This window comes from Durotheca rogersii (genome assembly GCF_024521655.1).
Source record: "Durotheca rogersii strain YMJ 92031201 chromosome Unknown GGS23scaffold_2, whole genome shotgun sequence".
NCBI classification, from domain to species: domain Eukaryota; kingdom Fungi; phylum Ascomycota; class Sordariomycetes; order Xylariales; family Xylariaceae; genus Durotheca; species Durotheca rogersii.
Genome location: NW_026251233.1, coordinates 2,126,454 through 2,149,049, shown reverse-complemented (window position 1 = coordinate 2,149,049; position 22,596 = coordinate 2,126,454). Strand labels below are relative to the sequence as shown.

Below are 22,596 nucleotides of genomic sequence, written 5' to 3'. Positions count from 1 at the left end.
AAGTTCTGTCTTGATCTTGTCGCTCGTGTCTCTCGATTCTGCACCGCTGAGCTTGCGCCGATCGCACAGCAGTCCGCCACCGTACGTGCGTGGACCGGGGGAGAAAAGGGGGGTGGGCGAAGACAATTCTGCCTATCACGGCGCGCCCACGGCCTTTTTAAGCGAAGTCTTCGCTGTGTCGTTCTTCCGTCTTACTCACCCACCCTCTGGCGATTCGCCAATGGGGGCTGACGTTCGACGGGTCGCATGGAAGTCTTCCACGGAAATACTACGTTCGTCTGAGCAAAGGATCCTTCTGTCTCCCCTCCTCCTCCTCCTCCTCTCCCCTCCTCTCCCCTCCTCTCCCCTCCTCTCCCCTCTCTTCCCGTCTCTCATGGCCGTACCGCAGTCACGGAGCAACGGAAGACTCCGGCCGGCCATTCTCGTGATCGGTGGGAGACCAAGATCAGGGAGAAGAAAATGGGTTCTGCACAACTCGGCTTCCGTCTGATTGTCGTAAGCGCGGGAGATTGCGATAAGCATTGGGCCGAAGGGTGCCAGCGGCTGGCAACAAACTGCAATTGATTGCCTGGACCGTCGTGCACCCAAGACACATAAATCGGCCCTCTGGTGCTTGCCCGACAGCGCAAGCCTTTCCTCTCTCTCTCTCTCTCTCTCCTCTGGCTAGAAGAGATCCTGGGGCTTTTATCAAGGGGTGTTGGGCGCACAGACGCGCCGACATGTCAAAACAACTTGTCGAAAAGACAGCAAGCACATTCGCTGCTCACTTTGACGCTGCGACGGACAATATCGCCCTCCCTTGCGTCGGCTTTGTCGTCGGACCACTCCGCGGGTAGAGCGGACATAGGCCTGGCAAACATGCCTGGAGCATATCGGCGTTGCTTATGCCCAGCAGGCGTATGTAAGTGGACACAGCTCCCAAAGCAGGTCGAGCAAACGAGCCGACTAGTACGATTCAAGCATCGAAGGATGACGGATAACAACGCCTCAACCGCTCCTCAGCACCGTCCCCGCGCGCTCTTCTTAGGTATAATATGCCAAGGTGTTCGTGTAGAGGTTGTGTCTCCCAGCTGAGGTCTTCCCGAGCTGCCCCACGATAGTTGCACGGGATGCCATTACTACATAGGCATGTTAGCACGAGGGCCGCGGAATTGGACCGAAATCTCCCGCCCCGATTGCGGAGTATAGGGGAGCGTAGGATTCTAGGATAACGCCGTGATATGCTTTTGTCGCTGGCGGTATCGTTGGCGGGAACCGGACCCTTGCTTGTCTTTCTCCCTCATTTCTCCCCTCCTCTCCTCTCTTTTCTCTGACCGTTCCCTCTCTCTCTCTCTCTCTCTCGTGTTTCCCCCCGTTGCCTCGTCCAGCTTCAGCAGTTGACAAACTCGGCAAACCCTGCAGACGTTGCTGGGTGGATTCCCCGAGCAACCCTGATCGGGAGCGAGAACCAAGACTAGGCAAGCAGCAGCCCTTTCATTGATGGCGTTTCCCTTGTCGGAAATTTCCCTCGCATTTTCTTTTCACCTGCCACATTCTCTCGCTCTTTAAGAACTCCCGTCCCACTGGCCGCTACACCTCAATGCGCCTAACTTAGGTCCCGTTGTAAAACCGGGTTCGCATCGTCTACGAGGTCTCTGGGCCTTCGCGCATACAAGTTACGACACCCGAAACAAAGCAAGACACGGCACCCCCTCGGCTAGCTAGCTTCCTTTATCTGCTCACGAGGGTCCTCGTAGACAATTAGCCAGAATGCGGGCGAGTGTTTCGCTTCGCCTCGTCGCGGCGACGATCGCTGCCGTGTTATTCGCCGACGCGGCAGTGGGAGCAGCAGTGACCACCGCCGCCGCCACCGCCGACGGAGACGTTGTCGTTGACGCCTGTGTCACCAAGTACTCGGTGTGGATGGCCACGAGCATCGCCTCCCGGCGCCAGGGGATCATGACGGGCAAGGGCGGCTCGTCGGAGCTGCTGCAGGCGGGGGTCACGCAGCGGGCGCTCGCAGCAGTCGCGGCGCAGTACCCGGACGACGCCTGGGCGGGCGAGGCGCGGGCGTACGTGCGGGCCAGCGTCGAGTCGGTGGTGCCGTTCACGCTGAACGCGACGCACAACGCGCTCTCGTACCCGATGGACCGGCTGTCGACGGGCAATGCCATGCTGGCGCTGTACGCGCCGGGCGACGCGGCGACCGAGCCCTTCCGCGCGGCCGCGGCCGCCCTACGGCGCAGCATCGACCTCAACCGCCGCAACCCGGAGGGCGGCCTGTGGTACTTCGTCTACCCGCAGTGGAGCTACCTCGACGGCATGTACTCGCTCGCGCCCTTCTACACGCTCTACGCCACCGCCGCGCCGTCCGCCAACTCCTCCGACGCCTGCGCCGCCGACGCCGCCCTTGACGACATGTATTACCAGATCGACCTCCTGTGGAACCGCACGCGCGACGCCGCCTCGGGCCTGCTCGTGCACGGCTACGACGCGTCGGGCACGGCGGTGTGGGCGCGCGCGGGCACGGGCGCGAGCCCGCACGTCTGGGGCCGCAGCCTGGGGTGGTACGCGATGGCGCTGGTGGACACGCTGGAGGTGCTGCCGCCGGCGGGGGCGGCGCATGGCGGGGGTGCCGCGGCCCGGCACCGGGGCCCGCTGCTGGCCAAGTTCCAGGCGCTGGCGGCGGCCGTCGCCGCCGCGGCCGACCCGCGCACCGGCGCCTGGTGGCAGGTGCTCGACGCGCCGGGCCGCGCCGGCAACTACATCGAGTCGAGCGCCAGCGCCATGTTCGCGTACGCGCTGCTCAAGGGCGCGCGCCTCGGCTACCTCGACGTGCCGCCGCCGCCGCCACCGCCCGCGTACGGCGACTCCGGCCGCCCGCCGCTCGCCCGCGCCGCCGCCACCGCCCTCGCCCTCCGCGCCTACCGCTACATCAACCAGGCCTTCCTCGTCCGCGAGCCCAACGGCACCCTCAGCTACGACCGCACCGTCGCCGTCTGCAGCCTCAACTCCACCGCCTCCTACGAGGTAAGTACACGCGCCCAGCGCACCCGTGTCGGACGGCAATGAGGAAGAATGCTAACTCGTCCCCTTTCTTCCTCTCTCTCTCTTCGTCATAGTACTACGTCAACCAGCCCATCAACTACAACAGCGTGCTGGGGTCCGCGCCGTACGTGCTCGCGTCCCTCGAGGTCGAGCGGCTGCTAGGCGCCTCGTGACGGCGTCGTCGTCGTCGTCGTGCCGTCGCGCGCGAGTTAGCCAGAATTTGGGGGAGAAGTCCGGCCAAGCACGTGAGAGGCGACTCTAACCGCGAACGAGGATGTCTGTCGGGAACCGAGGAAAAAAAAAAATAGAGGCTAAGCATTGCCGGCGCGCAGGACTAGGCCTAAAGCCGCCTAGACGCGTGTGGTTAGACGGATCGTGAGGCTAGAGAGGTTTTTTCTAGCACGATGGCTTGTGGCCTCCCGTATTCCTTTCTTCGACACTAGCACGATTAATAGATACATGCATTGTAATATACCTAGGAGTCCGTCTTCTATCCGCACCTGGTCGTAACCCGCTGCCGCTGCATATACCTACCTACGCCTTCATAAGCCTGCGACCTGTAGAGGTTGCTTAGGCTCGCCGACCCATGCTATCTACCTACGTAAAACCCCGAGAGCTGGCTAGCTAGCTACCTTATTATGGGGATGGCGGGGGTTTAGGTACCGAGATCCCTCGTCTACTGGATCGTTACGAGAAGCGCAGTGGACGCAAGACCCGGCGGGGCCATCCCGGGTGCGCCAGATTACCGTTTCCAACGGGCGCGGGTGGAGAGCCGTGTGGCAACTGATATTTATTTCCCCAAGGATATAAATACGTTGGTGGCTGGCCTTAGAGCTAGATAGGGGATACGCGAGCCGCCAAACCAGGTCTTGGCGTTTGCATCCATGATATTCGTTATTATCCCACAAGTACACGCGCCGGCCTCTTTGCCTACGTCCGTCTAGAGGCCTAACCCCGAACCTCTTACAAGAGTACCACGCACCTCGACAAGCGGACGCCCCTCTCGCTCTCTTGACCTGGCCCGGCCCGACCCTTCTAGGCCTTAGTTGTACAGACCCAGAATCTCGCCGACGATGCTCTTGAAGGTGCCCCACGGGTCGAACTTCTCGCGCACGGCTCTGAACTGCGCTAGGTGGCTGGGGTCGATGTTCTTGGTCGCATTGGCGAACACGGCGCGCGTGTTCTTCGTCCAGTGCGGCCGCGCCGGGAACTCGTCGATGAGCGTCTTGGCTAGCCGGCGGTCTGCCACGTCGCCACCCCCCTGTTAGCCCGGCGAATTCACGGTAGACATATATATATAGACGTCGCTACATCGAAGGCGATGTGAAGCAGTTATACAACGAGAGAGAGGGAGAGGGAGAGGGGGAGTGTCAGGCGCTTACAAAAGTCCTCATTGAAACGCTTCCCGTCGCCGATCGTGGGCTTGAAAGACGGGAAGTCAAACATGATAGCGCCCTTGCTCCAGTCGGCGCCGTCGGACGTGTTGTAGGTGACCTGGCCGAGGAAGTCGTAGTAGGCGCGGCCGAACTTGATGTTGATGCCGCTGCGGTACGTGCTCGTCATGATGATGCCCTCGGCCGCTTCCTCGTCAAACGCCTGGCGCACCCGCTTGAGCATCTTGTTCGCCAACACGACCGGGAACGCGAGCTCGAGCGTTGCCCCGTGCATGCCGTACTCCCACTCCGGCTTCTGGTCCGGGTACGGCCCTCCGATCAGCACGTCGTAGTTCCATCCGTACACCGGCCACTGGTTGATCGCCTTCTGCGTTTTCTTCTCCCGAAAGTTCGGCGACGACCACAACGCGAACGCCGTCGCCTCGAATAACATGTTCGACGTCATTAGGTACTTGCGGTCCTCAAGGATTGCCTTCGCCGTGAAGGCCTGGAAGTCCGTGGTCGAGAATGTGTTCTGGAACCCCTCCTGGTTGCTGAGGTCGAGCGGGACCTTGTCGTAGTATCGCCAGTGGAATTTCCTCAGATATGGCCACCACTGTGAAGTGTTACAAGTAAATGCACCTTGAAGTAGGGAGGGCGAAGACTCGCCGTCTCCGTTGACGATGTCCAACGACAACACGCCAGCCGCGACCATCGAATCTTCGCGGATAGCGGAGCGGTGCCCGCCCATGGCCACCGCGCCCGCCATGGTGATATTCCAGTTGACTAGCGTATAGCCCATCGACGCGTTGTTGGCGTGGAGGTACTCGGCGAATTGGAGGAATGTCACGCCGGCCTCTATCTCGACCGTCCTAGACTTGGCACCCTCTTCGAGCACGAGGTTTGAGATCCTATTGACAAACTCCGTGCGGATGATGACAGTGTCTAGGTTGTCCGAACACATGGTGTCATACCTTCACAGTAGTACATCAACGTCAGCTTTTCGCAGTTGGTGTATATTTAATAGCAAGCCTTAATATTTCACGGTCTGTGAGGCTATTCGCTCTCTCGGCACGAAGGCGTGTAGCCGTGGGATAGAGTAGAGCTATAAGCGTATTCCCGTGAATTTGCACCCGTGACTCACCACATGTGGCCGTTCCCCGATGCCCTGACCGGCGTGCCATTGGCGGCGGCCCGCTTCACGAGGCTGACGATATCGTTGACGCTTGTGGCATTATGGACAGTGGTGACGTTGTTGCAAGCGGGGAATCCTTCGCCATCAAACGTGTTGTACGGTTCGGCGGAGATGCCGATTATTTCCGCCACGGGAAGGACAGGGAATAGGACGCAGCGAAGGGCGGGCATGGTGTCAACGTCCACGTTATTCGTTATCGTACCTGGTGAGAGTCTCCTGGCTATAATTGGAACAGGCTAGGGCTTGGGTGTAGTTGAGCTAGCCCTGGGCCACCTACATATATATCTATGCGGGTTAGGTAGGAGGTAGGTAGCACTTGCAGAAGTCATGAGATTCTTGCTCGTACACAAGGAAGCACTGGGCCCTTTAAATATCAGGCTTTGGTTTCCTTGTGATAGGGGGATACCTCCTCCCTCCTCACTTTCGTCCAACTTTCGTCTCCATTTCCATTTCGTGGACGTCAGAGTTCCCTGACGGCGCACCCTGGGCTAGCGTATCATAGCAGAAGAGGGCGGCACTTGGACTAACAACTGCCTGCGGGAACCAAGTGCTTGCCCATGCCCTCGTCGATGATTTGCCTCGGATGTCACAAGCGTGTCAGTACACACAGAGAAGCTGGTGACAACGATCAACGCAAATTTGAGTTGGGTGGTTACGGGACGACTGTTTTACCGGATCCTTCTTGACAGACGTGTGAGATGTAAGGTAGGACGAGACCTCGCGAAGGCTAGCTAAGCCGGGGGTTCGTGTGGACTACCAGTGGGGAAGAGGTCAGGAGAGGCCAGGAAGTGGGAATCCTCCAAGACGGCCCTTCGACATTCGAATATAACGAACAAGGGCGCATCTCACTGATGTAACAGCCCGCCAGCTACGGGGAAAAGATGACGGGAGAGAACCGCGAGGATAGTCATAGGGGTCGCACTCGACTTCTAAAATACGACTGTGCAGTCGATATTGTTGGCGCAAGAGAGCTGCGTGCCGCACCGAAGTACACGGCGGAGGAACCGAATGCATTAGTAGTGCATGCCCGACTGCCGGCTGCCTCGAATGGGCGTTCTTACGAAAAGGACTATTCCTAAAGGTCCGGTAGTCAAGTAATTGGTGATAGCCAATGAACATAATCATGTTGTATACCCGAAGCACGGGAGACATAAGATATCCATCTAGGATTGCCGACGTAGCTAGCACTCTCTGATGTTATAAGGTTGTAAGTACGCCTATCAATCTGCTGACCAGTGGCTTGTATATGAGCGGGTGGCATTATACACAACAGCATAACACATCGTTCGAGCCCGTAACGGTATAGCAGTGTCACCGGCGCGGGCGGAAATGCCCGCCGGGGACCAGGGTTAATAGTACCGAGTATGGCAAGTCGGTCTCTACGGAAGTGCCGAATGTATCATGCTCGCTCACCGTTATACTGCCAGCCTCGCAGGGAATCGTCGGGAGCCTTGTCAGCTCACGAGAGCTTGCTCTGAGACGAGTGTCTTTTCAAGGTCGTAATCGGAATATTCGGCTCGAAGAGGCTTCGAACTCCACATAGGAATATGGAGAAGACGTCGCGGGGGAATAAGGGCATGTCGGTTCAATTCCCTCTAGAGCTTCATCAATAGAGTCATAAGCATCGTTGGGGACGAAATGGTGCCTCTCCTAGACTTCTATGGGGTTAAATCAACTTCCACCTTGCAAGCCAGCCGATATTCTGACCCGCATTCCTGACAATGCAGAGCCCGGGGGCCGGGTCGTCTTTCTTCTCGTACCGCCTAAACTCCTCCAGCGCTCTGGTGGCCGACAAGCTACCTATGGCCTCGCCACGTCCGTCTCGGAGGTTGAAGCTTCCTGTCGTTACGAATCCGATCAAATCTTCCTCGTCGGGGCACAGCGGGTGGCCGTTGATGTCCGCCGAGTTCGGCGAAGGTGGTGGGAATGGCGCCGGCGGTCCCATGAGCTGCTGTGCGAGCAACTGCTTACGCGCCTCAAGATCCAATTTTTTCGGCCTTGCAGCGGCAAATTTCCTGACCCCCCTACCCCTCGCCGGCTTTTTCGCTACCCACTGACTGTATAAATCGGGAGGTAGTCCGTTCTTACCTTTGGGTAGAGGCGGCATGGTAGCGGGTACTTCTACCTGCGTTGAAGCGATAGCAAGGGGCGCATCTGGTAGTCGATATATTCTAGCACAGGTAGCGGGAACTCCACGGGCGAGCATCTTGATCTCTACCGTGATGAGCGAGGTTAGAGGGAGTTCGGATTTTGACGACTGGCAAGACGTGAATATGGGTTTGGTGACTTGCGTGACGCTCTCTAGAGGCTGAACACGCGCTTGGTTTTCGTTTTCGGGGGCAGCTTTTGATCCCCTATCTTCGGTGTGCCCATCCGCTGGCGTTTGATCGGACGGATTCGCTGTCTCAAGACCAAAAAGTAACTCGTAGTCGCAGCTCCATCCAGTTCCAATCTCGCCTTTGCGTCCTGCTCCTAGATCGAACGATTCCCAGTTCACCCTCTTTCCTTTGGGCATGCGATCCCACGCCTTATACCTGACACACCGTTCGTCCAGCTCCCAGGTTTTGCCCGCATCCGTGCCGGGCATGTCGCCGGGAAACCAGGGGAGGCCGCGTTCAAATGTGAGTTGTCGGATCTCATCAAGACCACCAAACCACGGGTTGCCGCCAGTTGATAAGGGATAATGCATTAGGCTGTGCCATACGGGAAGAACACATTTCCACGGCAACATCACAGTCCATACACTAGGCGATTGTGAACTCGTGCAATGGTGAGAAGCCAGCAGAATTACGGGGATGGGAGGGTCGGCTGCAGTTGGCTTAAGCGCGGTTCCCGGGGCACCTTTTCCACGACGACGATTAAGTGATCGCTGTGATGGAAGTTTAGACGCCTTGAATCGTACGTCTCTATCGAATAATTGGTAAGGCTTGGTGGCTTCTTCTTTTCGAAGGGCCGAAATAGTCCCCAGAACTGTCGCCTGTGCTTTCTGGCCGGGCAAGGATGGGATGGCCACTTGTCGAGGGGGATAACAGAGACGAGGGTCGACTATCGAGAATGCTAAAAGAGTTCCAGCAGGTAAGGCCCCGGGGTCCCTCAAACCGGCCAGCGATTCAAATCGTGAAGCATGGGGTTCTCGAGATTCGGATTTTATGAGATAGGGCTTCAGCACCCCGAGAAGGGCCTCTGTCGAGTCAGGGCCGGTGACGTCGATGCTCCCTACTTCGAATCTCAGGTCTTCCACGAAGGGTCGGGGGTGCTGCATTTTTGTGAGTCGCAGAAGCTCGTTGAAGGTCTCCAGGAATGCAGAAGGGTGGACTCGGACGTAGAGCTGTCTGAACCGCTTCGACTGATCTACGTCGTCCACCTTTCCCACCGGATTCCATATGATAGTCCCGGGACCGATAACATGCGAAACACCTTTGCTTCTTCTACTCAGCATCCCGGTCCAATGCATGTCTCCTGACCTCCAGCGCTTGGCCTTGTCGTTCCACAGAGCTTCCTGCGTCAGTCCCAAGGATTTGAGGACGTTTTGGACGCTATTATGGGCTCCAGATAAACCAATCGTGCTCATATAGCTCATATCCCAAGCCATAGCGCCCTTCTCCCATTGGATACGATGTGTTGGGCGGTACACCTTCTGCGTCGGCGTGAGAGGGATCGCAAACCTCCACAGCGGCTGGGTAGGAGGTGTCATTCTCGCCCTCTTCGCGTGCCACAGGTGAGTGGGGAGCCACGTCTTTGAAATCTGGCGCTTTCTGAATTTTCTGGCCGTGATGATGGGTTGGTTCGTAGCGTTCCGCCGTATCTTTGGCCTAGCCATCCTCACGGAGATGGTCTCCTCGTCGACACCAGAGCTCTTCAACTTGCGCAGCTTCTTCCGCCTCGCGAGGATTTCCAACTTCCGAGCCGTCTGAGCTCGTAATCGGGCCCTAGTAGTCCCCGGCTTCCTCGTCTTGGAGTTGACAGTGGGGGTGTTGTCCTCGGCCATCTCTCGCTTGGCCCTCGCCTGGAGACGCCTCGGGATCCGTTTATGGTTATGGGCTGCAGCCCTGCGCCTCATCCTGAAGGGCACGCGTTGGAAAGCCCGACTAGCCCGGTTCGTCTTTGTCCGTCGCATGCTCTCGTCCATAGCATTAATCTCGAAGGAGAGGGAGTTGACGAACGACTGGACGTTGAGCTCGCCATCTTGCAGGGCGGCGTGGGATGGCTGGGCAGCGATACTCCGGTCGTCGACGAGCTTTGCACGCTTCGCATCTCGGGCACCACCAGGCCGCGAGCCTCTCCCCGGGTTCCCGAATGTCACATCTTCCCGCGGAAGATCCTTTCTCTTGGCGGGCTTGGGTGGTGCTAGATTTCCAGAAGCTCCGGGTGCAGGATTCTGTCGCTTCATGGAGACAGGTTTCCAGGACGGATCTCCGGTGAGCTTCGCCTATACAGCCTTCTTAGGAGGTGTCGACTCTGCATGAACTAGGTGGGGGGTCGACGCATAGATACGCGGCTGTCTGGATCGATACGAGGACCAGGCGCCGCAGTGAGAGCGAGAGCGAGAGCGAGAGAGCGAGGTAGACTCGCAACGAGTGACGCAAAAAGGAATGTCTATCGGTATGTAGGCTGCCAGGAATGGAGCGGCTCGGATATCCACGAGGAACCGAATATGCTTCTCTATCGAGGCAGGCTCCTTACCAGGCATAGGCAGGGAACATATAAATTTAAGTGCATATAGGTAGGCACCCTCGATACTGCAAAAGAACCCGTTACTACGTTAGATAGTATACGTAAGGTTGTTCTTGAAGTTACGCGCATCCGACGGTTGCGAATACGCGTTATCGGGGTAGTTGTAAAATTTGTGGACGAGCGACCTCGGGATCGGATCCATCCGACGCGTGCTGGGATTAACGGGTCCGGTATATATCTGGTACCTGCCCAAGGTACATATATGTAGGTAGGTACACGACATATATAAGGAACGCATCTCCAAAGCCGGGGTTTGCTGGTATGTAGATACCTATAGATGAGCTAAATGACGAAGACTACCAAGTAGCGCTGTTAGGAATCGAACCTATTCTTCGTTAAGTAACTTACTGATCTCCTGTATCGAGGCTGTTTATGAGTAGATGACATGAAGATAAGTACATACCTACTCCATATCACCAGGTAGCAGAGAGGTAGCACGGGAGGCACATGCCATGTTGGCGTGACCCCACGTACATAGGTACCTCCCCGGGCATGTGCTGGGTATATCCTAGGTACCTCTTTAGGTGCCTCCTCCTCCCTTGTCCAGGGTTTGACACCTAATCTGCTGGGGTACCAGCACTAACGCTGGGGGTGTCTGGGTAGGTAGGTACCTAGGTACCTACCTACCTACCTTTAGGTGGGCATAGTGCTATCGAGGGGAGATCGTACCAGGTACCCCTAACATGTTACCGAACACCCCGGGTCGCGTTTGACTGCCTTCGAAAATGACGTCTGTCGCTACGACGCGTAGTATAATAGGGTACTCGGATCTCTGCTGAGGCGCCCGAGGAGGCCGTGGAAAGGCACTATCCTAGTCAGCATGCCTACAACGTAGCACTGGCCCCCTAGAAAGCTAAGGCGTAGGTACCCTTAGGAAGTGGCACGAGGCGGAGTTCCAGGTACGTTGTCTTAAAAATAAAAACGAAGAATAAAAACGGAGGGGAAAGACATTGACAGGTACTTCGGGGGCAGGTATCTGTGCTATGTGTCGTGCCTGGCCCGGGTACCTCCTGTCGTGGGCTGCGTATGTACATTCCCTTTTCGTGCGCCTTAAATCTCTCCTAATCCCCTCCCTCCTCAATCTCAGCCTATCAAGTCTCCGTCCCCTTTCCCCCTTTTCGCCCTCCAAGATCTCAACCCGTCGCCCTTCTAATCCCCGACCACTTTGCTTATGCTGCTGCTTCTGTCATGTCCATTTTCAGCTCGACGGACCGGGGTGTCCCCTCCTAGAATCGATCCGGCATCTAGGAATTGCCTTGTCTTCGCCTCCTTCGTGAAATCCCATCTGTTGGACCTGGCCTGGCTTCGACCTTGCTTCCCACCTGGCTTTCGACCTTCGACCAACGCACCCGCTCGGTTCCGGTGCAGCCGAACGCAACGAGACGCTTCATCCTACCTGCCGACCTGAGTACGTCGTCTCATCACCCTGCCATGACTGCATCCCGCCATCAGCACACTACTGCCGTCGTCCGCATCTGCTAGCGGAGCTAGTACGCGCAGCTATTCTGCCTCCGGGGGTGAGTGCGGCGTTGCTATCATGGCCTCCCTGAGTATGTAAGCCCGCGGCCCCCTTTCCCACACCCTCTCTAGGCGCCATCGCCTCCTGTTCCCGTCCTCGTTCTGCCTTATTCTATCCTGTCCCATCCCACTTCCTCCCTGTCATCTCTCTCTCTCTCCTTCTTTCTCACACACATAACTCACACTCCCCCTCCTTCGACATATCCCCGCCCGGCAACATCCTTTTTGGTGGCTTCTTGAGCCGCATTCCAGTCTCACCATCCGCATTGCGCATTTCAGCCTCGTTTCCGCGCAACGGGCGAGGGTTGTAATCTGTGTAATTTCGCCGTCTGATCATGTATAATTACACCCAGACCGGCCACTTGTACACTATTCCTCTATACCTACCCTTCGTTCACTCGTCTTCTACCGTTTGGCTTTGAGAGGGCAACTATGTCTCTGGCCGCGACGCTCATTGCTATGCGCAAATATCACCACCTGCTTGAGCTAACATGCGTGTTCTTCCCATAGTAAACAAGGCGCGGAAGGTATATATTTCTACGAGGCCCCACTACGTCGCTTTCACGGTCGTTCCGAGATTCCCCCAATGCTGATCCGTCTCTGTATCGCATAGCCAAAATTCGAGCTTCACCTCACCATCTATGATCTCAACAATGTGCCTCTGGTCGCGGGAACCTCGACCGTTAAATGGTATCTCCCGAGCTCGATGCACGGCGAGCACCGGGGCCGCACTGCCAAATGCTCCATCGATAAGATACACCACCGAGTCGTCTATAATTATTCTAAAGTCATCCCACTCCGCATCTCCATAGATCGCAACGACAACCTGACGGAATGCCCCATCGAATTTGAAGTCCTGCAGGAGTTTCCCATGGTCCCCGGGGGTCGCGACGAGAAGATTCCTCTAGGCACCGTTAGGCTGAACTTGAGCGAGTATGTAGAAGAGAGCGAGAACTTTCCGCGCCGAAGCATAGGCGTAAGAGCTAGCATGAACCTAGATTATCCTCGAGAAAAACCAGTTTCACAGAGCATGACACACCGGAGACAAAGCAGCAGCAAATCAGGCGCCGACTCCAGCATCGTAGAGGCCAGTCCGACAAACACCGCTGCCGCCCCGTCGCATCCAGAGGAAAATGACGTCGTGGAAGATGATGCCGAAGAGGGAATCGTGCGGCGGTATCTGATGCAGGAGAGCAAGATCAATAGCACGCTCAAGGTCGGCATCCTAATGGTGCAGATCGACGGGGAGCGTAATTTTGTCGCGCCCCCGCTCAAGACCGCCCCCATGTTCGGCGGAATTGCGGGTATCATGAAGGGCGAGCAGGTGGAGCCCGAAGACGGCGGTGCGGGCAGCAGCCGCAACCTGCCCAATTTCAACAAGTCGCGCGACGCGTCGGAGCTGCAGGACATGTACCGCCGGGCCCTGACCGCGAGCTGGGCTTGCCAGCCGGGAGAGATGCCGGCGGACGCCTGCATCGAGGACATATTCTCGGGCGGCGACGGTTGGAACGACAACACGAGACCTGGAGGGACCGCGGCCGCGGCCGCGGCAGCGGCAGCGCGGGGTAGTCGACGGTCGCACGCGGGGTCCATCAGCAGCCACAGCAACAGCGGCAGCGCCATGAGCGGCGACGAGGCCAACTCGGGCACGCTGCGACCGGGCGATGTGCGGCGGATTCATCGCCACATGCGCACGCGCAGCGGCGGCAGCGACAAGACCTCGATGACCACGGCGGGGGGCGGCAGCAGTAGTACTAGCAGTAGTCTCGGCCGCCACGGCGGTAGCAACAGCAACCGGCACGACCCGTCCCAATCCGGCCACCGAGGCCCGCGGCAACCGCCGCCGCTGCCGCCGTGGTCCCACAAGGAGGACAGCAGCGGGCACGACAGCAACGAGGGCCTGGGGGCCGGGACGCAGCGGAGCCGCGCGGGCAGCATCGCGAGCCTGGCGACGACGCTGGGCAGCGACCGCGGGCGCGAGGGCTTCCGCCGGCCCAGGGAGGTCAGCGAGTACGAGGAGCGCGAGGATCTGGTCGCGTGGACGCTGCCCGAGGCCGTGTGAGGCGGGCGTGCAGCCGTGAGGGTTGCATCCCCGAGCAGGCTTAGTTTTTTTTATTCTGTCTAGAACATCATCTATCTATCTACCCATCAGCAAGTTAGACAGCACGGCTTCCGGAGGGCAATACCGAGGCGCCGAGGGGAAAAGAGGAAAAGGATGGGAGTCGATCTCGAGGGCGAGCGAGCTAGAGAGGCAGAGGGATAGAGACGCGAGGTCGCGTCACCGTATATAGTGCGTGTACTGGTTAATACATAATAAGAAGACGCCCGCATACTCGGCTTCGACCCATTACTTGGCCACACCACCTGCGGGCGTGCTAGGGGGGGGGCAATGAGACTTGCAGGCTGAGAAGACGTAGTAGACTGCATCGATCAGCCGTACGTCCTACCATGTCTCACTTCTCTCGCGTTGCGCCATATCACGTACCTCTATATATTTATCGTACGTTAAATTGATAAATGGGTAGTATTTTTTCCCCTTCCTTGTTCTATCTAAATCGGCTCACTCATCCCCTTATATCTGCGCATATCTCCTCTCTTCTGTTCCCTCTTCGCCCTTTCCTACTTTCGCATATTTCCAGTGTCCCATCCACGCCCGTTTTACCCGCGTAGCTTTTGGGCGGGATACGGGGGGGTAAGTAGTTTATTCACCACGCACGTTGTTCGGCCAAAAAAAAAAGACTATCACACCACAAGAGAAGGAGGAGGGAAGAAGAGACACAAAAAAGGCTGGTCCCACCTGTCCGTCTAGATGTATATCTACCTCTACCCGCCCGTCTATTGACCTGTCTATCCACGCATCGGACGGCCTAAGGCGTGTGCGGAAACCAAAAAGAGATAAGCAGAGAAAAGTTTGTAGATCGAGAAGGTTGGGAGTACATAGCCAAGTAAGCGTGCTGGTCCCGAGAGGTCAAGACGAGGCAGGGCGAGGTGAGAAGAGAGGGAGGGAAAAAAAGGCAAGGGTCGAAATGCAAGTCAACGACCTCTTCTAGTCGTTGTTCTTATTTTTGCTTTCTTTATTATTCTCTCTTCTCCCTCTCGGGCAGTTCTTCTCTCCCTCCCCCAAAAATTCTCAAGGGGCTTTCAGCACTCCCCTGATTCCTCCTTTGCCGCCGACCTCCCTCGTCGTAATCGTGACTGCCAGATCACCGGAAACATTGACCGTGACCTCGACCTTGCTGCCCTTCTTAACACCACGGATGGCCGCCTCGGCTAGGGCGCTCCCAATCTTCCACACCTTCTCCCGGGTCTCCTCCTCCTCCTCCTCATCGTCGTCCTCGTCGTCTTCCTCATCGTCGTCCCCGTCTCCCTCGCCGTCCTCCTTCTTGCCGTTCTCTTTCGCCTTAGGCTCCGGCTTGGTGACCTTGATGTGGGTGTTCCCCTCGACCACCTTGACCAACACGTCACCCCCATTCTCGGGTGCCGCGATATGTATGGTTCGGCGGGTCGGAACGGCGGTCTCTGGAGCAATTATCGGCGTAAATGACTCTTCACCTTCTCCTGAGAGTGAGAGAACCCCAATCGCGTTCGTAATGTGCTTGACAGTTGTAACCCCGGGGTGGGTTGACTGATCGATATCGTCCGATTCGTATTCTTGAATCAGCGAAGCTTGGAGGGCAGCGCCGCGAGCCTGAAGCTCGGAAGGGTTAACGGCGCTAGCGCTCGTTGACGGGGCCTGGATCGTAGTTGTTTCCGGGAATATAGATCGGAAATTGGCAGCGATCCGAGGGGTGTGGGACGTGCCGCCGGACAGAATTACCTCGTCGATATCGAGCACGTCCAGACCAGCCTTCTTTATGACCCCTTCGACTAACCGGTTGAAGCCCTCGAACACCTTGCGTGCAATGGTTTCGTACCGCAGTCTGTTAATCGTAGTCTGGAAATCGATGCCCTCGGCCAAGCTCTCAACGCTGAAACTGGCATTATTACCAATACTGAGAGCCTTCTTCGCTGCCTCGGATTCGGCCTTCAGCTTAGCTAAGCTTCTCGCGTTGGCTCGAGGATCGACGTTGGGGTGCTTCTTCATAAATTCCTTCGCAAAGTGTTCCATGAGAACATTATCCAGGTGAGAGCCGGAGTACTCGTAGTCATGAGCCGTCGCGAGTATAGTATAGAGTCCACCTCTTGAAGCGACCACGGCGACGTCCGAACGTGTACCGCCAAGCTCGGCCACCACGACTATCTTGTCTTCCAACTTTGCTTCTGGCCTCGCATCATAAGCGAGAAGTGAAGCGATCGGTTCGTTGATCAGCTGAAGAACTTCGAGTTCGGCATCATTCGCCGCTTGGATCAGAGCTTCCCTCTGGGCCCCAGTGAAATTGGTAGGCACCGCTATCACAGCAGAAGTGACCTTCTTCCCCAAGTAATCTGAAGCGGATCGTAGGAGGCGGCGCAAGTATCGCGTAGCTACTTCTTTCACGGAAATAGTCGACGGACCCTCTTCTTCGGCCTTGTCCTGGACGGTGAACGAAACCGTTCCGTTCACATCTTGGGGGTGAGAAGCAGCGTGGCAGTGGGTAGGGTCGATGGACTTGAAACTGTGGCTAAAATCAGCGATCTGTAGGCAATGTCGGTTGCTAACTAGGGAACAAACTCTTGTCCGAGGAAGTCCTTGAAGGAGACAATCGTGTTTTTCGGGTTGCGGACCAGCAGAGCCTTGGCTTGGTTTCCTGTATATTCCTCACCCTCGACGTACGACAAAATGGTAGGGATCTGGCGGTCTACGGCAGGGCAAGTTAGTGAACGACGAAGACCTGTGGAGTATTTCTGTGGATTGCCGAATCTCACCTCCGTCTTCATTCGCGATTACCACGGGACTGTCGTCGGTGGTGCTGGCAATGGAGCTATACGAATTGCCAAAGGATATGCCAATAGCGCATCGCTCGCTCGGCGAAACGCCAAGCTGGTTGGCAGCCTTCTCCGTCATAAGTACAAGCTAGTTTCGCAAGAACTTCAAATATGTATGTCGTCGTCCCCGTAGAGTTCTTGCTGGGAGGGGGGGGAGAATCCTGGGGGGGGGGGGGGGAGGTCCAAGTTGCGTCGGTAGTGGGGTGGAGGGGATATTAGAACAGACGAGACGCCAAATTGTAGGAATGTAGAAGAAAAAAATAATTATTCGAAATAGTCAAGTTACTCGATGGTGGGACACGTCGAGTACGTACCGCTTGACCTCACCTTCTGCCACAAGCTTAGTAGCGCCGCCACAAATAAACCCCACCGCAAGGTCTCCAGCCACACCATGCAAAGTACGAGGTTACGAGGTACCTTACCTTATCTACGATAGGTATGCCTCTGCTTAGGTAAGCGATATCATCTTATTACCATTATTTCCGTCACCTCCCCGTACCCTTCCAATTCCACTACATCTACTCCGTCGTCGCCAGTAACCTCGGAGTTTCTCTCGCGTAACATAAGGCACAGAGCTGGAGATGGCGGGCCAGACTGAGAGGATCTTCGTCCTCCCCGGCGACCAGATAGACCCCTCGCGGGTCCCATCGCATCCCAAACGACCGTTACGGCTCGGCCCAGGACTTCGGCATATACCCCCGAGCGAACTCGTGCCTACAGTCGCCGGCCAACTTATCACCGATCATAAGCGGAATTCGATATGGGTGGAGTACAACGGCGGCCGAGTAGGCTTTTCATCCTAGCCCACATCCGCGTAGATATTATGCTGAACAATCCTCTAGTACATACCAACCGTCGGTGACCTCGTCATCGGGACCGTTCATCATTCAGCAGCTGATTACTTCTACGTCACGCTGTCCAGCTACACTTCGAATGCCGTGCTGCCCCAGCTAGCATTTGAGATGGCCACCAAGAAGACGAAGCCTAACCTGAATCCCGGGGCCTTGGTCTACGCGAGGGTCAGCCTTGCCAATCGTCACATGGACCCCGAGCTCGAGTGCGTCTCGCCGGAAACGGGCAAGGCGGGCGTCCTCGGCCCCTTGATCGGGGGTATGTTGTTCGATATCTCGCCAGGAATGGCGAGACGGCTCTCAATGCGAAAGTATGCCGAAGAAGGCAAGGTCGTCATCCTCGACGAGCTCGGTGCGGCCGGTCTCGCTTTCGAGACTGCCGTCGGTAGGAACGGGAAGATGTGGGTCAACAGCGAGAGCATCAAGACGGTGTTAGCGGCGGGACGGGGCGTGAAAGAGACAGATGAGAAGAATCTCGGTGTCGCGCAGCAAAAGAAGTTGGCGCGCAAACTCATCAAGGATCTGAGCTAGGCAGCGAACGTTTAGGCGGTTATTTCTCGATATTTTAATGATACCCGGATGGTCTTGGCCAAACTGTTGTATTCGGTTCCAACCCTCCATCCCTAGGTCGTACCCTGGCCCATCTCTCATCAAGCAACCTTGACTATATTTGAATACGGAAACAGCCGGAAATATAGGGTCACTAGGGGTACGATTCTGCCGCGCTGGGGTGAAACCGTCAGAAATTCGCTGGCATCCACGAGCACTTACATTAGCAGGATTCGACTTGCCTTACATTGACACTTAGAAACGGCGCCGGCACAGCCACTACGTCACCGTACTGCAAATTGAAAATAATCTAATCCAGGCTATTCCTTACCTTGACACGGGGCCTCACTTTTTTTCAATTTGTTTCAAATAACGGTTCGATTCGTTTCTACGGCATCGGTGGATAGAAAGGATCGCTCCACAAGACTTCTTGCTCTCCGAACCGAAAGTAGCCGTTGTCATCGTCAATGTGGCTCCTGAAGAAGTCCTGGGCCTCTAGGGGCACACCGAGGCCACCCAGGACGCTGGTCTCGCCGGTGAGGACGTTGGTCACGTAGTCCTTGAAAGTTTCGGCAGATGCATTCCGGGCGAAGTTTACGACGGCGGCACAGGTCGTCGCCCAGCTCATGAGATGGCTGGCGTCAAGCGTGTTGGCGCACTGTCGGAACTCGAACACACCTCGCCGCTCGTCTACTGGGCGGAACGGCGGGCCGCCAGGCGGTAGCGGCCATCCGACCTCCTTAGCCTTAGCCTGAACTTCCGCCTCCCCCGGAGCGGGCCCCGTCGTCGGCCCCTTGCCGCTACACTTCGTGACCATCTCTACCTTGCGGGTGCGGAGCTCGGGGTTCATAGCCCTACTAATGTCGTCCACATTCGTGTACATCCAGAGGGAAAGGTAGAAGATCTTGTCCGACAGCTTGTCCTCTGTGAGCAGCAAATCCAAGGGCAGGTATCGCTTCATCTGATCGAGGAGGTAGTCCCGTGTCGTCTCTGACGGGTGTGGTACCACCCCGCGAGGGTCAAAGCCGTCGATCCACGGGACCCGGCGTGACAGGGCGCCCAGAGCAGACTGGGTCTTGAGTGGTCCGCAGACCCGGTCGTACTTGCGGCTAGACCGGTAGCTCTGGTGTAGTCGCATGATGTCCTGGTCTCCGAGGATCGCCATGAGCGTGATGACCTTCTTCATCTCGAGGATGTCGAACCCCGCGGTGTGCGACACGGTGATCTGCGTCGTCACCGGGATGGACTCTAGGTCCTTGTGTATGCAGAAATTGTTGCGCAGAACGCGGCAGAGCCGCTGGACGACTTGGTGGTTCTCCTGAGGCTGCATCCGCAGCACGGGCGATGCCAATTTGATCACCTCCCATCGGTACTGGGTCGCCGGGTTTGACTCGGGGAGGTCCGTGTAGTCCCTGCTCTTCACGGCCGATAGATCTACGTTGTTCATTATGTATACGGAGAAAGCCCTGTACCGTGGCTTCATCCCTTCGAGGAAGACGTGGTCGGGGTCCCTGCGCGCCCGGTAGACCTCCGCCCGCAATAGGTTTGTGAGACGACGATAGATGCGGTTCGTCTCCTTCGCCCCGACTATCCCCCAGGCCTCGATGTTAGGGACTCTATTCACGGCCCTCTCGACGTCGTCCTCGGTCGCCAGCGGAAGGAACCGCCCCTCGTGGGGCCGGAAGGAGCTTTTGGCGAAGACGAGCGCATCTTGCGCCGCACGTTCGCTCCCGGCGCTCACGGCCCCGTCAGCCTCGAGGCTCTCGAGGTTCGCGACCTTGCGCTTGTATAGCTCGTCGTCTTCATCGTTGTCCTTGCCGACGAATACCGAGCCTTCCATCTGCGAGTTGAGGACCTGTAGCATCTGCGCAACTGCGGCTTGCCTGAACACCTCCTTGTCTTCCGTTACGATGTCCGCCTGCCACCGGGTCTCTCTCGGGTGAGGCTTATCTGCCAGCAGGCCACCTGCCGGCGCAACTGCGACAGGCAGCTCGAGCTCGAACCCCCACGTGATGAATCCATGGCTCAGCTCGGGCGCGCCTGTCCCCTCCGCCTCCTTCTCCCTAGCCGGTGGCAGCTCCGGTCGGCGGTGCTCGTCGGTGCGGTCACGCGGGTTGTCGACTGTCCCTGGCCTCGGGGCGACTAAGGATATGACTTCGGGGCCGATGGCGGTAACATGGGAGGGCGGAGCTGAGTGGTATAATAGAGAGGGAGAGGGCTCGGCAGTGGCAGCGGCGTGGGTCTGGCGCAAGACCTCCCACCGGCGTATCTGCTCGCGCCGCGCGGGGCTGTACCTCCGGTCGTCGAAAGGTAGGTTGGCCTCGTCGTAGGCGTGGTGCCGCCGGACCACTTCGTCAATCACCTCGTCGGCGAGGCTATACCACGGGACCCGGTCGAGGTCGTACAACCGCCAGTCGTGGTTGGCGAAATCCATCCGTAGCACACGTACATTCCAGTCGTAAGTTTCCGCGCGTTCGCTTTCCCCGGGGTGTTTCTTGCCTTGTTTCCCCCTCCTCTTATTGCTCGGAGCGTGACGCATACTTATGCGCTACTACGGCTGCTCACTTGCGTCGTGGATACTAACGAAACCATCGCCGTTCCGCTTGCCCAGACCAACTAGCCGACCTTGCCCAAGGACCCAGGTGTCTGCCCTCTAGTTCCGCCTAACGGAGAGAGTAACGTGTCCAATTTGTCGGGCAAATTTCGTGGTGATGGCATAGCCGCCATCGCCAGAGCGGTTGGAGACCGAAAAGGCATACCTATACCTAGAAACCGTCTCAGGACAAAGCGCGCCACAATAACTTTGTTGAAGTGCAGTGAAGTAGCTGCACAGCGCCGAGGCGGCTGGTCTCCCCTCTTCTCTGGAAACAAAGACGCGGTTCTTCCTCGTTGCCCTCAGTCACCTGGTGTCCGACCATGGGCACAGCTAGCTTTTTCCCTTCGCTCACTCAACACGGGCGCGTGGTACAACTGAGCCGGATCCACTGGCTTAGGTATTTTTATCTTTTATCATTCGACTCGGGAGGGTCGCCAGATCTCCCCAACCCTCTCCGCGCCAGGGGAGCAGCGTGGCCGAGTAAACCGCCGCTACCTCCAGACTAGGCGGATTACGCAGGCCTTCTTTATACGCCGTGCCTGCACATCCACCTGGTCCTTTGTCCTCGAAAGATACGGCGGCCTAAAGACAAGCCAGCCGTCAGGCTCTTCGCCGGAGACATCGATGGTGCATCCCCGGCCAAGAGAGATCCGTCCATCTTCGGAGACCGCCGTCGATCTTCCTTTAGAAGACGGAGCGAGAGCCCTCCTCCTCCCTGCTCTTGGCCTTCCACAGGCGCCGCGGGCCGGACACAGGACTGTACGTACTTAGCTACATGCCTTGTCTTCTTTCTTTCTCTCTTTCCTTTCTTTCTTTCTTTCGTAGAAATAGACGGCACAATAACAATCGGATGCATCTCGCCTCGCCAGATCCGTCGCGGGGACCACGGGGCGAAGCATGTGCCACGATGCGCTCGCGCGTGTGGTAGCAGTGCCTGCGTCAAGCAGTCGTAAGCAACCCCGTCATCGCCTCCCTCTGCTCCTCTCTCTCAGCCTCGAGCGAGCGAGCCAGCCAACCGGCCAGCCGTCGCAGGTCCCCGTGGAAATACGACCCGCGCAGGCCACCAATCCCCCCCTTTTCCCGGCATGTATGTGTGGTGTGAGCAAGTCCCTCTCCGCCCTCGCCCTGTGGGGTCCGTCCGTCCGACCTCCCCGTCGTCCCTCTGTCTGGCGTCGTCGTCGTCGGCGTCGTCCCATCCGCTTCTCCTCATCCGCCTTCCCAAAAAAAAAAAAACGCTACCGCTAACCGCCCGACGCGCCGCACCCAATCGCACCCGCACGAAGCCGAGTAAGTACCCCAGGTGCCTACTTGCCTGCCGACAGCTTCCTTTTTTTTTTTCCTTTCACTCTCCCTCTTTTTTTTACGAGCTAGCACCCCGGGAGCCCACAGCGTTGCGTACATGCGTGCTCGCGTACATAGTACCTACAGGACAGGCAGGTTACTTAAAAAGGTGCCTATTTAGGTTCTGGCGATCCGTCGGCGTTGCGGCTGGGCGATACCCTGAAGGCAGTAACGTGGTAAGAGTAGGCCGGCTGGGCTGGGCTGGACTGAACTTGAACTGAACTGACGTCCCGCTGCTGCTACCCAACGCCATCCACCTTGTACCAACCCCAGAGCGCGCACCGGATCTCGGCGAATGCGTGCGACGTAGACGGATTCGATTCCTAGGTAGTGATATCTAGAAAGGAAAGGACACAAAAAGAAAAGCAAGAAAAAGAGAAGCGTGTAGCTAGCAGAACAGGCCATAGGTTGGTTTACATATGTAGACTCATATATATATATATCTAGGTGTACATAGGTATATATCAATTGCGTGCATGCGTGTAGAGATCCGTCGTCGCCGTCGTC

The 22,596-nt window shown here is 57.2% G+C and overlaps 7 protein-coding genes across 7 annotated transcripts; 3 read left to right on the top strand and 4 right to left on the bottom strand.

The window, feature by feature from the left end:
- Nucleotides 1-1,902: 1,902 nt before the first annotated feature.
- Nucleotides 1,903-3,200, top strand: GGS23DRAFT_602654 (Six-hairpin glycosidase-like protein; the record flags this gene model as incomplete). Its single annotated transcript, XM_051519357.1, has 2 exons — nt 1,903-3,009; nt 3,102-3,200. 2 exons carry the CDS (start codon nt 1,903-1,905, stop codon nt 3,198-3,200), a joined length of 1,206 nt encoding a protein of 401 aa, XP_051376378.1.
- Nucleotides 3,201-4,069: 869 nt separating this feature from the next.
- GGS23DRAFT_592961 (FAD-binding domain-containing protein) lies at nt 4,070-5,765 on the bottom strand (the record flags this gene model as incomplete). The annotated part of the gene is made up of 3 exons (XM_051517967.1): nt 4,070-4,269; nt 4,410-5,374; nt 5,545-5,765. 3 exons carry the CDS (start codon nt 5,763-5,765, stop codon nt 4,070-4,072), a joined length of 1,386 nt encoding a protein of 461 aa, XP_051376377.1.
- Nucleotides 5,766-7,004: 1,239 nt separating this feature from the next.
- On the bottom strand, nt 7,005-10,121 carry GGS23DRAFT_188012 (ribonucleases P/MRP protein subunit POP1-domain-containing protein). The gene has a single exon (XM_051511691.1). The coding sequence runs from the start codon at nt 9,983-9,985 to the stop codon at nt 7,262-7,264; it is 2,724 nt and encodes a 907-aa protein (XP_051376376.1). The 5' UTR covers nt 9,986-10,121; the 3' UTR covers nt 7,005-7,261.
- A 1,303-nt stretch (nt 10,122-11,424) lies between these two features.
- On the top strand, nt 11,425-14,268 carry GGS23DRAFT_549361 (N-terminal C2 in EEIG1 and EHBP1 proteins-domain-containing protein). The gene is made up of 3 exons (XM_051515215.1): nt 11,425-11,879; nt 12,358-12,374; nt 12,461-14,268. Exons 1-3 carry the CDS (start codon nt 11,867-11,869, stop codon nt 13,907-13,909), a joined length of 1,479 nt encoding a protein of 492 aa, XP_051376375.1. The 5' UTR covers nt 11,425-11,866; the 3' UTR covers nt 13,910-14,268.
- Nucleotides 14,269-14,343: 75 nt separating this feature from the next.
- Nucleotides 14,344-16,918, bottom strand: GGS23DRAFT_549359 (HSP70-domain-containing protein). The gene is made up of 3 exons (XM_051515214.1): nt 16,693-16,918; nt 16,499-16,625; nt 14,344-16,442 (listed from the first exon to the last, which is right to left on the bottom strand). Exons 1-3 carry the CDS (start codon nt 16,829-16,831, stop codon nt 14,978-14,980), a joined length of 1,731 nt encoding a protein of 576 aa, XP_051376374.1. The 5' UTR covers nt 16,832-16,918; the 3' UTR covers nt 14,344-14,977.
- Nucleotides 16,919-17,333: 415 nt separating this feature from the next.
- GGS23DRAFT_592957 (uncharacterized protein) lies at nt 17,334-18,134 on the top strand (the record flags this gene model as incomplete). Its single annotated transcript, XM_051517966.1, has 2 exons — nt 17,334-17,537; nt 17,595-18,134. The coding sequence occupies 2 exons, from the start codon at nt 17,334-17,336 to the stop codon at nt 18,132-18,134; spliced, it is 744 nt and encodes a 247-aa protein (XP_051376373.1).
- A 203-nt stretch (nt 18,135-18,337) lies between these two features.
- On the bottom strand, nt 18,338-21,262 carry GGS23DRAFT_187746 (uncharacterized protein). The gene has a single exon (XM_051511688.1). It carries the CDS (start codon nt 20,689-20,691, stop codon nt 18,541-18,543), a length of 2,151 nt encoding a protein of 716 aa, XP_051376372.1. The 5' UTR covers nt 20,692-21,262; the 3' UTR covers nt 18,338-18,540.
- Nucleotides 21,263-22,596: the final 1,334 nt, after the last annotated feature.